Raw genomic sequence first — 16532 nt, forward strand, 5'->3', positions numbered from 1 at the left:
TCTCTCTCAAAAATAAACATTAAAAAAATTTTTTTTTTTAAATTAAAAATAGAACTACTATTTGATCAGCAATCCCACTTCTGGATTTGTATCTGACACAAACAAATCAGTATCTCGAAGAAATATCTGTGCTGCCATGTTCACAGCAGCATTATTCACAATAGCCAAGATACATGTCTGTTGATGGATGAATGGATGAAGAAAATATATATACAGTGGAACATTATTCAGCCATTAAAAAAAGGAAATCCCGCCATTTGTGACAACACGGATGAACTTGGAGGACATCATGCCAAGTGAAACAAACCAGACAAAGCAGAAAAATACCGCACGATTTTGTTCCTATAGGTGGAATCTAAAATTAAAAAAAAAAAAAAAGTGAAACTCATAGTGTAGAATGGTGTTTCTTTCCCACAGCCTTCAAGGTAGGGGAAATGGGCAGATGTTCAGAGGGTACAAACTTCTATTTACAAGATGAGTAAATTCTGGGGATGTAAAGTAGGCAGAGTGACCATAGAAAGTAATACCGTGTTATATACGTGAAATTCGCTAGGAGGACGGATCTTAAGTGTTGCCAGCACACAAAATGAAAACAAACAAACAAAAAAAACCCAGCCCAAATAGGTTAAACTAATTTGAGGTGAGGCAAATGCACTTCTCATTTATAATGTATACTAATGCCATTTTACTTTTTAAAAAGCTGACGGTAGTAATTTTGTAAAAGGATTTCAGGCCATTTTAAAAAGCCTGAAAATTCTAATAAAACATGAGTAAATCTCCAAAGCACCCGACATTTGAAGGAATTTTCCTATGTAAACAGACCCACCATTTTGATCTTCAGCTCCCCGTGGAGGTAAGTTGGTGAATACTGAGGGCACCGTTTGCAATGCACGGAAGACACCGTTCTGCATCACGCAGGATACAAAGTGAGTAGGCTGGCCACAGACTGCAGTCACCCAGCATAATCCCAGGCTGTGCCTGTTGTCCCAACGTATTACTAGGTCTCCCTGCACTTTTGTCCGGTTTGGACAGGAGATTGTAAAGTCTTTCATTCATAATCAACAACTGGAGGTAGTTGTTCGACAGGTGAACGGACAAACAACTCAACAACGAAGAGGAAGGAACATCATGACAAGCGTCTCACATGCACTACGAAAAGTCAAAGAAGCCGGTCTGAAAAGGCCAGTTGCCGTATGATTCCATTTATAGGACATTCTGGGAAAGGCAAGATTGTAAGGTCAGAAAACAGACCAGGATGCAAAGAATATTCTCGAAACAGTAGAATAAAATCATTCGCTAGTCTTAGAGAATTTCCCTGGAGACCCATGGCCTCAATATTTACAATCCCACTGTTCTCTGTTCATACCTGTCTGAATAGCCCGTGGGTTTCAGGATAGTATCCGTATCTTTGATGGTCTCTTTTTTCCAATAGGAATCTGAACTGTCATCCCAGCTAGAAAAAGAACTGCTCCTTAACTCCATCGGCTCGTCAAAGTACCTGTAAGAAAAAGAGGGACATGGTGACTCGGGAGACCTTACTGATGTCCACTCACATGGGGTGCACGGCGGCTACACTTCCTGGGCCTTGCGGTTGGAGTGGCCATGTGACGAGAGCTGACGAACGAAACAGAAGCAGGCGTGAGGAGAGTCATTTCCAAGGCCTTTAAAGTGCCTGTGCTCAACTCGCCCAGTCCCTTCTTCCCGTGCCACATGAAAGATAAGGTGGTTTTCCAGGCGCTCCAGCCTCAGGCAGGAGAAGCTTCCATCCATCTGGAAGATCAAGATGTTACCCAAAGGACAGGTAATCTGGACAATCACCTGTACCCTCAGCTGAACAAGAAATAAACCGTTGTTGTGTTAAGCTTTTAAGACGGGGTTGGGGGCCGGGATGGGGGGGGGGTGGATACTTGTCAGTGCAGTATAACCTAGCCCATCCGGATAGCACACGATGCCTTTGAGCGTCTTTACTCCCCACAGGTTACGTATTTTGCTTTCTCTGGGTCTAGTTCTGCCTAATCAGGTAATCACAACAAAAACCCCACGCGAGCTCCCTGTTGGCAGTCCCTGCCAGGTAAGCCTGGCAACAGCCCTGACCACTTGATGTAAATGGTGCTAATTAGCCTCTTGGCGGAGTCAGATACAAAGGTATGGATGGCTAATGGCTGGACCATTGTGCGGATGCTTTTCCAGCCTGGGGCTTGATCTGTAGGCCTGTAGGTGGGTTTACTCTTTCACCAGCCGAGTACCCCAGAGCCGGGCCTTGCTCAGAGAGCAAAGCTCCACGGCAGCTTCCTGTCCTGCGTGGTGACAGAAAAATCTCTGACCACGAGCAACAGGGTTTGCCTGGAACAGGACAGAGACTCAGAGGTGAGGTGGATGTGCCAGAGCCTTAAGAAGTGACCGTGCTTTGTCAGAATTCACAACAGCTTAGGATGGAAAAGAGCCCTGCCAGATACACACTCTTTATTTATTTATATTTTTAATGTTTATTTATTTATTTTGAAAGAGAGAGAGTGGGGGAGAGAGAGAATCGAAGCAGGCTCTGTGCTGGCAGCACAGAGGGCCCACATAGGGCTCGATGTAACAAATGGTGAGATCATGACCTGAGCCAAAATCAAGAATCAGATGCTTAACAGACTGAGCCACCCAGGCGCCCCCCACTCCTTAAATGTGGCGGTAAAGAAGTTCAGCAGAGGCAGATTCCAAGGCTTAGGTCTTGAGAAAGGAAGGATGGTGGAAGATAATGTAGAGGCTTTCTTCCAAAGATGTCACCTGGCTTTCTGCAGAGTAAGAAAAGACGCGCATGGGATACATGGTGAACACCGAGCTCGGATGTCACAAGAAGTCGCACAAAGACGGAGAGCCTGGGCAGTCAGAGGGGCCTGTAACCAAAGATGAATATAAGAGGGCAGCAAGAACCTGTAGGAAAAAGTAGGCCAAGGGCCCCTACGAGCTAAGAGTTGGGGGGTTGGAAATGCTAAGAACAAACATACTTTTTCTGGGTTAAAAAAAAAAAAAAGGTGAAAAGGATAAACCTGCTATTTGAAGGAGATGGTGTGGCTTTCCGTGGATAATAGAGAGAAAGCAGAATTTCCAGAAGGGGCTCCGCATTCTCTGGCGAGGAGGTCCTGAAGGACAAATCTCCTTCCGCTAGCCTTCTCTTCCGTGTAAGGAAGACACAGGTTCAGAGTAGATCCGTGTTTCAGCGAGAAACAGGCCAGGCTCTCTTGGTGGCTGATGGCAGGTGGGCCCGAGCCCCGGCTCTGCCTGGAGGAGCAGGGACAACCAGTCCCTGTGGAGGAGAGACCTGGACAAGCAGACTTTTAAGTGGCTCAGAGGAAGGGGGCTTGCCAGATGTGGGAGGCACACTGGCCTGAAAGGTATCTTCAATTATTCAAGAGATTTATTTGTAAAGGTCCAAGCGAGAGAGTTAAGACCAAGTCAATGAGGAATTTAGAAACTACTTAACAAGCATCTACGAGGAGGAGCCGGTGCTCTGCTAGATGGGGACACAGGGCAAGGAGACATATCCAGCCCCTGCTCTCACGGGCCTCGCTGATCTGAGCTCAGAAACCCAGCAAGGTACATAAGTACATAAGTACATAAGTACATAAGTAAAGGCATCATTCCTCACAGAGCTGCCCCAGGACAGAATGGCTGCCTGAAGGAGGAGGAGGAGGAGGAGGAGGAGGAGGAGGAGGAGGAGGAGGAGGAGTGGGGTGGGGAGAGGGGCAGCATGGTCCCCTGGAGGATGCTCACCAAGACGATGCTGGGGGCATGAGGGTGGGAAGGACCGGGCAGGGGGTGGTTGGAACTTGCAGGCTCTTCGCAACTCTGAGCTGCTGGGACTTAGGATTTTGCAGATTTAGTGTCACTCTAAGGAAATATTCTTCATTCTTGTAAGTCCAAATGCTCATCTTGGAATATAAGCATGTCAGATTTTTTCAATGACTGGATTATTCAAAAATCAGGAGAGAGATGGGCGCCTGGGTGACTCAGTCGGTTGGGCGTCCGACTTCGGCTCAGGTCATGATCTCACAGTCTGTGAGTTCGAGCCCCTTGTGCTGACAGCTCACAGCCTGGAGCCCGCTTTGGATTCTGTGTCTCCCTCTCTCTCTCTCTGCTCCTTCCCTGCTCATGCTCTGTCTCTCTCTGTCTCAAAAATAAATTTTAAAAAAACATTAAAAAAATTTAAAAAACAAAAAAACAAAAATCAGGAGAGAGAAAGCCATTCTGCTCGGATCCTACTGGTCAGCAGGAGCACTGGGCAGCATTCTAAGTGTGGGGCAGGTGGGCGTGGGGGGTGGGCTCTCTGTGCGCTGACAGATGTGGGAGGTGAGCAGCAGCCCTGGGGGTGCTGACAGCTGTCCCATCGGTTGGAAGGATGGGCTAACTGATGCCTGATGGCTGTGGGGCACTTGCCTGACCTTAGAAACACAGCAGTCTTGATTTCTACATTTTTCCTGACTTTTTTTTTTTTAATGCTTATTTTTGAGAGACAGAGAGAGAGCGCAAGTGGGGGAGGGGCAGAGAAAGGGAGACACAGAATCCGAAGCAGGCTCCAGGCTCCGAGCTGTCATCACAGAGCCTGACACGGGGCTCGAACTCATAAACCGTGAGATCGTGACCTGAGCTGAAGTCGGGAGGCTTCACCAACTGAGCCACCCAGGCGTCCCTTTACTGACTTTCTAATGTTCTGGTTTCTAGATCCTGGTTCTCAATGCTCTTCACTTGTATTTTTGCTCTCGCTCCGTCTTCATCCAACCCTGAGGACATTCCTTGCAATCCCTTGGTACCCCAACAGTGCATATCTGATTTACAGCTGTAGACAACCGTCTACCCAGTGGAGGCCACGCTGACTGCTTATATAAGGCTGAGCAAATCACTCTGGTTTCATTATTTTGTACTCCGTATATAATTACACTGTTTATATCCTGAATATAATGGAATTCAATGTGAAAAATCCCAGATATGGTGGATTTTATTTTTCATAGAAACAGCACTATTTCATAATTTATAATGTTCAAGTTCTAAAGGGCTAATGAGTAATTCGGAAGCAGTGCAGGCTGCTCATGGAGCTAACAGGCTGGCTCTCCTGGAGGCTGTGTTTACGATCCGTCAGTCGCCAGAGTACTAACAGCTCCCTTGTTCTCTACCAGCAGTGGTCACAACCAAGGAGGCTAGAAAAGGCACTCATGGGGCACCTGCGTGGCTCAGTTAGTGTCCAATTTCAGCTCAGGTCACGATCTCGCAGTTTGTGAGTTTGAGCCCCGCATCGGGCTCTGCGCTGACGCCTCGGAGCCTGGAGCCTGCTTCGGATTCTGTGCCTCCCTCTCTCTGCCCTCCCTTCCTTGCTCACACTCTGTCTCTCACTCTCTTCTCTCTCAAAAGTAAATAAACATTAAAAAAATTAATGAAAAAAATAAAGAGCAAATCAGAAATGATCTCACATGCATGCAGCTTTTAAATCAAGTTAGAAATTTAATTTTATCCTGTAGAAAATATATGTAAATTTTTTTTTTAACATTTATTTACTTTTGAGACACAGCATGAACGGGGGAGGGGCAGAGAGAGAGGGAGGCACAGAATCTGAAACAGGCTCCAGGCTCTGAGCTGTCGGCACAGAGCCCGACGCGGGGCTCGAACTCACGGACCGCGAGATCATGACCTGAGCCGAAGTCAGATGCTTCACCGACTGAGCCACCCAGGCGCCCCTATGTAGATATTTTTATGTGTGGTTTTTTTTTTTAGTTTATTAATTTATTTTGAGAGAGAAAGAGAGAAAGCACAAGTGGAGGAGGGTCAGAGAGAGGAGAGAGCGAGAATCCCAAGCAGGCTCTGCGCCGACAGCGCGGAGCCCGATGCGGGGCTTGAACCCGCACACCGCGAGATCCCAACCTGAGCCAAAGTCGAACATTCACCCGACTGAGCCACCCGGGCGCCCCTAAATACTTTTGAAAGGCACGATTGGGGGGTTGCCTCTGTGTAAACCACACCTGCTGTGTTATACAAGTGACTCACAACAGGTACAAAACCATCCCTGTATCTGGCGGCACTGACAGGGAACACCACTAACCTAGTAACTTTTTTTGGTAAAATATCTGGACTTGACAGAATGGGAAGCAGTGTGAGGGAATTTTTTAGGCAGAGTACTAGCTATGAACTTTGGGAAGATGTGTGTCACAATCAGCTTCCAGTTAATAGTTAACATGTATGTGTATCTCGTATGTATATGAAACATATAGCCCATGTAGATATGAAACCGCTTCGAGCCTGCGTACGTAACCGCCAGACAACAGTAATGGCCTTCCAGACGTGAGCCACGGAGCCTCCTTCAACGCACCGCCCATTACTGATGGACACACACTCGATTTTCCCGAGCTCCAAACTTGAAGGTGGCCCTCGGCGTAGTTAAGAATCTAACCACAGTAATTACACATTTAGACTGAGTCACGTCTCTTGAACTGAACCCCTATGTCATAAACGCAGCTAAACATCACACAAATAGTCAAGCGCTCCATTTGCATCAACTCATTTACCATCGCACAACACAGTGAGGCAGACCCCAGCATCTCTAACTTACAGATGCGGAAGCTGCAGCACAGAGAGGCTGAGCGACTTGGCCAAGGTCACACAGTCATTAAGTGGCCCAGCCAGGATTCAAATCCAGACCGTCTGAACCGGGGTCTACACTCTCACCCCTGTGTTCTCAGCTGGTGCTCACCTCCAGTTCACAGCCCAGGTTTACATGGTGCCTTTTTAGCAGGACTCTCCTGTATGGGTCAGGTTCTTGGAAGAACCTCACACGGTGAGCCAGTTCAAGTCTCAACTTGTTCTCCCTGCCCTTCAGGCCCCTGAACCTGAACCGTGGTACTTGCCACGGTTGCCTTCACACCGAAGTTAGGCAACTGGTCCCAATCTGATGGTGGAGGCTGAAGGACCGGCACCTAGCTGACCCTGAGAGCCTTCAGAGTGTACTAGTGTTTTCCATGAATTGATAACACACACACAAATAGTGTTTGCTATTTGTTCTGAAACAAAAGGATATGGACCTTTGGGCTCTTGCCTTGTTCTCCAATTTCACACTTAGATAAACACAATTCCTACTTCTTATTTTTTTTAAGTTTATTTATTTTTGAGAGAGAGAGAGAACACATGCAAGCAGGGGAAGGGCAAATGAGAGAAGGAGACAGACAATCCCGGGCGGGCTCTGTGCTAACCGACACAGGGCTTGAATTCAGGTCGTGACCTGAGCCAAAGTCAAGAATCAGATGCTCAACCAACTAAGCCACCCAGGCGCCCTGCAAGTTCCTACTCTATTTTCAACTCTTGGTCACTGATTTTATTATAAACATCTCGTAGGCATTGTCCACTTACGAATCTTTCCCCCATAATTTTCCAAAGGACACCCTTGACTCCAGCCAAAGCTTGTAGAAGCAATGAAGTAAACTGATTTGTATTTGCTCTTAATGCAAATAAGCGAGTAAGTCCACATTAATGACCACTTTCTAAAACAACGCTTTAAGGCTGATTTGGGGCAGGTTACCTTGAGCTGGAAGTAAAATATGGGTCACCACTGTCATCACTGTACTTCTTTCTTGATTTTGCTATGATCGGCGTCTCCTGCTCAATGGTCTGCATATCTGAAGTCACGGAATGTGAAATACCACTGGAGAAAACAGAGAATAAAAGGGAGAGGAATTACATCAGTTCAGGAAGACACTTGTGCTCACCAAAGAATAAACGTTTCATACTTTCAACAAAACGTTCGTGGGGTTAAAAACATGAGCAATAAAAACGGCATATATAGTTTTTGGCATAAGCATCGAAAAATACTGGGCCTTTGTGAGGACTGGAACTAATTACACAAGATGCAGTCACACATATTAGTTCTGTCTGCAGCATCCGCTTAACAATGAGTCAGGCCTATTTCCTTTTTGCTTTGACTCACTTTGGAACTTTTCATGCTAGGTTGAATACTAGAGAGGAGTAAAACAATTGAAGAAAGGAAGGAATCATGAGAAAATACTTTCCCAGTTGACGCCAGTAAGGAAGATCCATGCGCCATTAGCAACGTTTAAATTCTGGAAGCCACGTACCTCCTGCAGTTTCCGAACCCCATGCCGAGTCTCTCTGACTCTATCTTTTTTTTGCCACTCATGTTCATCTTCTCGTCCTTCTTCATTTGAATCTCAAGATCCTTATAGGCTAATCGCAGTGATGAAACGCTGCCAGAAAACCAAAGGCTCCTTAATTTAGCTTTAATTCTGTGTTCTCAAGTTAAAACACTAAGTGAAATCAAACACGTCACTGATAATTTGAGCTTCGTGCTTCTTTCCGTAATTAACAACCATGAAGGCAAATTGGCTTTTTTTTTTCCCTAAAGGTCTTTTTTGAGTAGATGTTCAAGAAAATTTGAATGAGTTTACACCTGCTTTTTGGTTGCTGCTGACCCTACCTTACTGTTCTAGTTCATATCACCTATCGTCATATATTAATCATCACGTCATCATATACTACCTGCCGCGTAATAACGTAATATATGCTAAGATTACGTCTACGTAGGACAGTAAAAAGCAGAATTTCTTACTTGAGCTAATATTTATACTTTTGCATTACATAGCAAAAGTATGAGGTTAGTTGCATTAGTTTGCACATATTTTTGACTTTACAGGTAGTTAAATTAAGGGGCACCTGGGTGGCTCAGCCGGTTTAAGTGTCTGATTTCAGCTCAGGTCATGATCTCACGGTCCGTGGGTTCGAGCCCCACGTCGGGCTCTGTGCTGACAGCTCGGAGGCTGGAGCCTGCTTCGGATTCTGTCTCCCTCTTTCTCTGCCCCTCCCCTGCTTGACCTCTCTTTCTCTCTCTCTCTCTCAAATATAAATAAGCATTTTAAAAAACCAAATATATAAATTAAGACGGAGTTACTTAATTGCAAAAGATTCTTCAGAGGACCGCTATAGAATCAGGCTTCCAAGAGCACTCATTTCTTAGCCAACCTTCCTTCTGTGCTACTAGTCAGACACTAATCATCTGTTTATCAAATACCTGTTACAAATGATGTACCAAAGGGGTAAAAAGAGGTATCCAACACTGTCCCTTGCTCTCAGATTCCTCAAAACGTTACAAATACTTAATTTTTCATAAAGAAAACTATGCAATAACAAGAGTATTTTATATTAGTAAGACGGCAACAAAACTTGGGGGCCCTGAAAGGTGATATACCCATGTTATCAGGAATTCTAAGCTATTATCTGTTTTATAAAATTGTGCAAGATCTCATGAATTTCTCATAAGAAAGGCACCGTGTAAATTCCATAATAATATAAATACATTTTCCTGTAGTAACAGGGAATGACAACTAAATTTCTTACTAGAAAAAAAAAAAAAAGAGTAAACAGAAAACAGAAAAAAAAATAACACTGCTGCTGTTTCCTTCCTTAGTCAGTCAGGATTTGTTTTGTTTTAATCTGGTAGTTTTGTTTTCTTTACCATTCTTCCTACAGAGCAGGGTCTGACCACGTCCCCAGTTTTATCACTCAGAAAATAAATGATACTCTTGCGTCAACTTTTTGGAGGAAGACCACAGATCTGCCGAAAACCACGAACGGATTAAACTGGAGCGGCAGATTCTTCTGGAGAAGATGAACGGCCGGGAAGAAAACGTTCCACTGGGAAGATGTGAGACGGGAGAACTTTCCTCCTCAGCATCTGGCTGGGACCGAGGCTACCGCCACCAACAGCACCTGCTCTCCGACCTGGGCTTCCCGTAACGCGGGGACGGCAACGCCCACAGGACGAAGGAGTCAGGGCTCCCTGTTTCCCAGGCCCTGCTCAGGGGAGGCTCCCAAGCCGCTCAGGCCAAGCAAGGGAAGGGGCTCCGGGGCTCTCCTCTCCCTCATCTTCCCACCCACCGTGCGCAGGCTCCTCTGAGGGTGGGCCCAGGCACCGCCAGCAGGTGAGGACTAGGACAGACAGTTAGGGTTTCACAGGCTGAAGACAGAGAAAAATGCCGTTCCTTGACAGTTTACTCAACTGAAAATAACTCTATTTACAGCCGTTAAAAAATTAACTTGCAGAAAAATAACGCTGTTGCGTCTTTAGGATAAGACACGTGTGCTTTCCCGGAGCTGGCGCAGCCCTGGCTTGGCGGGATGGGGCTGCGACGGGTCTGAGAGGGAGGACAGTGTCTTGGGCACAGTGGCGCGGCTGTCCTGAACACGGCCAGGAAGGCTGTCAAAGCAGGTTCCCAAATCAAATTCATAAACACCCATGGCCCGCATCTTTGCGTATACGCTGTACTGAACCGTCCTAGTGAAAGATTCGAGTTAAGGCTGGTGTTGCCTCTAACAATACGCTAATCTCCATCCCCCCCCCCCCCCCCCCCCCCCCCCCGCCGCAGGGAGGGAGCAGGTGCTTCGTGTTCCGTGTCTTCTGTTCTGATCAGGCTCTAGATTGTACACGCTCCAGGAAAACCACGCATGAACAATCTGCACAGAGCCCACTCCCAAACACCAAGAGAAGCAGTCTAATCCTCAGGTTGGACCTTCCCCCCATTTTCAGGGTCAAGATCCCAGCTTAGAGAAATTACAGTGAAGTCTGTGACCACAGCTCAAAGCAAATTTTACATAAAGCATTTCAAACCACATTTAGCCTAACTACAGTTTAGTGCTGCCCCCGATGTTCTAGGAGTTAAATGACAATGAGAAACAACAACTTCCAATTCTCTGGGTTTACCAACTAGAACATCCCTTAGCAAGCTGCTAGCATGAATAACAACAAGAAATCACAGCGGGTTGAGCACTTACTCTGTACCAGGCACTGTTTGATGCACTTCAATAAACGTTAACTAAGTTAACCCTCAAAGCATTAAGCCTCGTAAAATAAGCATTATTATTTTCTTCATTATGCCGTCCATAGTGACTCAAGCCATAACAATAATAATAAATAAATAAAACAAAATAATAAATAAAATAAGCACACATAAGAACTAGGAACCCAAGCTGCCTTTCCTTTAGGTGTTGTGCTCACTCTGCTTTCTTCTCTCCTTATGATTTTTTTTATACCCAGCACATGCACTTTCCAGGCAGCCCCACTGCTCCTCTGTTTCCAACACAAACAAAAACCTCTCAAGAGCCTTAAATGTCTACTTAGAATTCTCTTGACTGGCTTCCTGGTTTCCAGTTTCTGCCCCAGTCTGTCTGTCCTAATCTCATCACCAAACTCACTTTCCAAAATATACCCCCTTCATCAACACGATTGGCCTGACTTCAAGGTACCCCACATTATCATTCCAATTTCACCAATCCAGGCAACTCCCCCCTCCCCAGCACCGACAAAAATTAAATGGCATTTTGAAAGCAAATCTCAAGAGTTGTTTGATTAATAGCCTTATTCACTAAACACACACTACTATAACTAAATCAAACTCACATTGATTCTTCCTTAGGTGCCGCGCTGGCCAGAAGGTCTTCCTGTTCCTTCATTTTATCTACAGCTTGGGCTTGTTTTTCAATTTCATTAAAGCATGTATTCGCCAGTTTCTGGGCTCCCAAACTTCCTTTTTTGGCCCCAAGCTAGAAGGTATAGAAGATGAGATTTGACCCACGCTGTTTGAAAGCTTCAGCTAACGGCTGACACTTCCTGGGGTCTATTGCCCACCAGGCACTGCAACCCACACTTCCTATTTGTTCTCTCGCTCAGTCCTCACAACCCTGTGAAGTTGGCACTACTGTTATCCCCAGGTTAGATGAGGAACTCGAGCCTGGTGCAGGTTAACTGACTTGAACAAGATCACACAGCCAGTAAGATGACGGACATCAGGAATCACACCCTGGTGACAGCATCCCTTATTAGAAACGCAAACACGACAGAAACTCCCACAGGGCCTCTCCTGATTGTTTAGAATTCTGTCATTAGCAAAAGAAATGCTGTCTAACACTCATTCTAGAAAATCTTCACTACGTATAACATTCACCTCATGGAACAAAACCTAGGTTTTTATCAAAGCCCCATTTATGGGGCACTGGGGTGGCTCTTTCGGTTAAGGGTCTGACTCTTGACTTCGGCTCAGGTCATGATCTCATAGTCCTGAGATCGAGCCCCTCGTTGGGCTCTGCACTGGGCACGGAGCCTGCTTGGGATTCTCTCTCTTCCTCTCCCTCTGCCCCTCCCCAGCTCGTGTGCATGCACTCTCTCTCTCTTTTTCCAAAAAAAACCTCACATTTATTATTACAATATGGCTCAAAATAAATTTTAAAAAAGTGACAGGGGCACCTGGGTGGCTCAGTCGGTTAAGCATCCGACTTCAGTTCAGGTCGTGATCTCATGGTTCGTGGGTTCAAGCCCCACGTTGGGCTCTGTGATGACAGCTCAGAGCCTGGAGCGTGCTTTGAGCTCTGTGTCTCCCTCTCTCTCTGCCCCTCCCCCACTGACGTTCTGTCTCTCTTTCTCAAAAATAAATAAACATTAAAAAAATTTTTTTAACGACAAAGGTGGCTTTCTTGAGAACATAGGCTATTTTAAAGCCAAACTACCAGATATTTATATGCAATACTTACTCCTCTTTTAGCTTGATTTGGTTTCTTTTTTATGATAGAGGACACCTCTGTCAAAAAATAAAAAGTAGAAAGTCAGACCAATAGAAATACGCAATTTTTCTAATTCTAGCGTATTTTTCTTAAATTCTAACACATTGTACATATTATGTAAGAGACTGTAACATTTTCCACCTTAGTTGGTCACCCAGAACATTCAAGCACACGAGTGTATTGCAGATTAAGAGAGCTTTGTTCAAATGGAGTTTCTCGGCACTGCTAAGTAGGATCCAAGCTCATAGAAAACATTTTGTGCACACCACACTAGAGAGAAATGAAGAGCCTGGCCTTGCCCACCCCACCCCACCCCACTCATTGCTTTCTTCGGAGCATTTCTTAAATACATTAGAACAAACTCTCCTCTTAAGCTCTGCTCTTCAAAAACTTTTAGAATTAGTTTAAGATATAAAGTTAGCCAGGCATTATGCACACAACGGAAGCAGTGGTATGGTTTTTCACCCTGACTTGTATACAGATTTATCACATCAATCAATGAGAATTACAAAGCATTCCATTATTTGAGTAGCAAGGCTTTCTAAATTGCACAAAAACAGATGAGGCTTTAAGATAAAGTTTCTTAAAAATCGTTTTCTGGGTAAGCTTTAATCATAGATTACACATTCTGTTTCTACAATTATGTTTAAGAGACCCAGTAAGAATAAAATTTTAACTTTTTTCTTACAAAGATGAGAATGTGCTTTAATAAGAAAAGACAGCATAGGGGCGCCTGGGTGGCTCAGTCGGTTGAGCAACCAACTTCGGCTCAGGTCATGATCTCGTGGTCTGTGAGTTCAAGCCCCGCGTCGGGGTCTGTGCTGACAGCTCAGAGCCTGGAGCCTGCTTCGGATTCTGTGTCTCCCTCTCTCTCTGCCCCTCCCCCACGCCTGTTCTGTCTCTGTCTCAGAAATAAACATTAAAAAAATTTTTTTTAAAAATAAGAAAAGACAGCATAAAACCACACACAACTAAAGATTCAAATTTAGCCCTAACGAGACAATAACATCATTACGTGCCAAGTATGAAAAAGATATCTATGGGAGTTTTTTCTTTCCATCACTTTCTTTTGGATCCATGTTAAAGCACTCACATAATCCGCTCCCAACCTCCTACGAGGCTATTAACTCGGGATGAAAATATCTGGAACATTTCTAATAGTTCAGCTATTTTTTCACCAAAGTACTTGCTTTCCAATTAATGCCATGCAATGTGTGCTCATTTCAGAGTATAATTCCCTGATGATGAAAAATTAAAGATCCTGGTAAAATCAGAAAGAGAAGAACACTCTAGGAGACGTCGCTCTGCCCTCTGCTCATGCTGGGAACGTAACCCAGTTCGACACAAATGAGCAAATCAACAGTTTCAGCAGCAAGCTCAGCCAGGGACACCACACCGGTTGCCGCCACTCACGGGCCTCAGGCTGGTCCTAAAGGGGAACGGCATTTTTGCTCGACAAAAATCTTATTAATAGATTAATAATCATGATGCCAGATTACTCTACACATTCTAGGCAGAATGGAAAGCCAGGATTCATCTTTCTCTCCTAATGAATCTCACTGTCTGAATCAGAATATGGAGTCGTAGGCATATTACCTAAAGCAGCCTTTGTTGGTGCGTTGAGACCTTCCACACTTGGTCCTTGTTCTGGTCCACCTGAAAGTTAAACATATTGATATCAATGCAGAAAATATACTCATTAAATGTGCTTTTGAATATACGACACATTCAACTTGCTCGGTACCACACGTGTGACCCAAGTTTGTCGATTATTGGTTTTCTTTTTAGCTCCCTGTTCTGTTTTACCATTACAAGAATTTTTTTTAAATTTTTTTACATTTATTTATTTATTTATTTTTGAGAGACAGAGAGAGACAGAGCACAAGCGGGGGATGGGCAGAGAGAGAAGGAGACACAGAATCCGAAGCAGTCTCCAGGCTCCGAGCTGTCAGCACAGAGCCCGACGCGGGGCTCGAACTCACGAACCACGAGATCGTGACCTGAGCCGAAGTCGTGATGCTCAACCGACTGAGCCACCCAGGCGCCCCTATAAAATTTTTTTAATGTTTATTTATGTACAGAGAGTAAGAGCATGCACCTGAGAGAGTCAGGGAGGGCCAGAGAGAGGGGGGTGGAGAGAGAAGGAATCCCAAGCAGGCTCCACGCTGTCAGCACAGAGCCTGACGCAGGGCTTGAACTCACAAACCTTGAGATCGTGACCTGAGAGGAAATCAAGAGTCGGATGCTTAACTGACTGAGCCGCCCAGGCGCCCCCAAGGGGAGGCGGAATTCTAAACAATAAAACCTTTTGGAGAAACTCTGCGGCTAAGAATGCAGGGTTTAAAATATTTACAAGAACAGAATCTTGTTCTGCATGTAGTTATCTCAGTTTCCTGTTAGCAAATCAAATGGAGACACCTGGACTCCAGAGGTCACAGGGACACCTCCAGGGCCCCGTATGCTTCAACCTCCAAAGGCCTCTTATGCTAACCAGTTGTAACAGTAACAATATTCAAATCGCCATCGGTACAACGCTCGCCTTGTCTCTGTGTTAGTCAGGAGAGTGTCGGGATTATTTTTTCTCCTCTGTCCTTTTGGACAATGACAAACCCGTCGATGGCTCAGGTAGATTCCTTCTCTTAAAAAACAATCCCCCTCTGGAGGGGCTCACAGCCCAGGGAAGGGACACACACGGACGTGGTAATTCCCAGAACCAGGCTGAGCTGCGCTAAGAGGGAGACCACACACAAATGTGGTCGTGACTGGGAGTGTCCGTGGGGTGGACACAGCCTCTCTGAGGACAGGCGTTCGCGCAGAGACTCCAGGAAGGAGGCGGCAACATGACAACCAGAGGACAGATTCCCACTGCAAGCAACAGGGCCGAAGGGCCAGTGCGGCTACAGGGCAGTGTGGGTCTAAGGAGTTGAATTGCTACGTGCCACTTAGAAAGGTGTCTGTCTTCTGGGAATGCAAGCTGGCGCAGCCACTCTGGAAAACGGTATGGAGGTTCCTCAAAAAACTAAAAACAGAACTACCCTACGACCCAGCAATCGCACTACTAGGCATTTATCCACGGGATACAGGGGTGCTGTTTCGAAGGGACACATGCACCCCAATGTTTATAGCAGCAAGATCAACAACAGCCAAAGGATGGAAAGAGCCCAAATGGCCATCGATGGATGAATGGAGAAAGAAGATGTGGTGTATACACACACACACACAAACACACACACACACACACACACACACACACACACACACACACAATGGAGTATTACTCGGCTATCAAAAAGAATGAGATCTTGCCATTTGCAACTACGTGGATGGAACTGGAGGGTATTATGCTAAGTGAAATGAGTCAGTCAGAGAAAGACAAATATCATATGACTTCACTCCTATGAGGACTTAAGAGACAAAACAGATGAACATAAGGGAAGGGAAACAAAAATAATGTAAGAACAGGGAGGGGGACAAAGCAGAAGAGACTCATAAATATGAAGAACAAACTGAGGGTTCCTGGAGGGGTCGTGGGAGGGGGGAGGGGCTCAATGGGGAAGGGGCACTAAGGAATCTACTCCTGAAATCATTGTTGCACTAGATGCTAACTAATTTGGATGTAAATTTTAAAAGATAAAAAATTAAATTAAAAAAAAGAAAGGTGTCTGTCTTCTTACCAGACACTTAGGGTCACAGGCACAAAAAAGGAAATGTGCCAAAACATCACAGACTGCAAATCAGACAAAACCCAGCCATGCCAGCGTCCTTTGCATATGAAGGAAACAAGCTTTTTGTGTATATATGAATTGCAAAACGCTTATCGCCAGTCTTTAAAGCATCTCTTGAGAACAGAAACGTTGCATTTGTGATAGATTCGTCAATCTCTTCCTTTCACGAGGCCTGAACATGCAGAGAAGGCTTCCCCGGTTCCGGTTCCGAGAGGA

The 16532-nt window shown here is 45.3% G+C and overlaps 1 protein-coding gene across 1 annotated transcript in view; it reads right to left on the minus strand.

Annotated features, from left to right (window-relative positions):
* ARFGAP3 (ARF GTPase activating protein 3) overlaps positions 1 to 16532 on the minus strand; it is a 55350-nt gene that overhangs the window by 14956 nt on the left and 23862 nt on the right. The window contains exons 7-12 of the mRNA XM_060656151.3: positions 14188 to 14247; positions 12562 to 12608; positions 11435 to 11577; positions 8100 to 8228; positions 7547 to 7669; positions 1367 to 1498 (exon numbers count right to left, since the gene is read on the minus strand). Coding sequence (XP_060512134.2) covers positions 1367 to 1498; positions 7547 to 7669; positions 8100 to 8228; positions 11435 to 11577; positions 12562 to 12608; positions 14188 to 14247 — 634 coding nt within the window. The remainder of the gene's footprint in view (positions 1 to 1366; positions 1499 to 7546; positions 7670 to 8099; positions 8229 to 11434; positions 11578 to 12561; positions 12609 to 14187; positions 14248 to 16532) is intronic.

The sequence above is a fragment of the Panthera onca genome, chromosome B4 (genome assembly GCF_046562875.1).
Source record: "Panthera onca isolate mPanOnc1 chromosome B4, mPanOnc1 haplotype 2, whole genome shotgun sequence".
Taxonomy (NCBI): Eukaryota; Metazoa; Chordata; class Mammalia; order Carnivora; family Felidae; genus Panthera; species Panthera onca.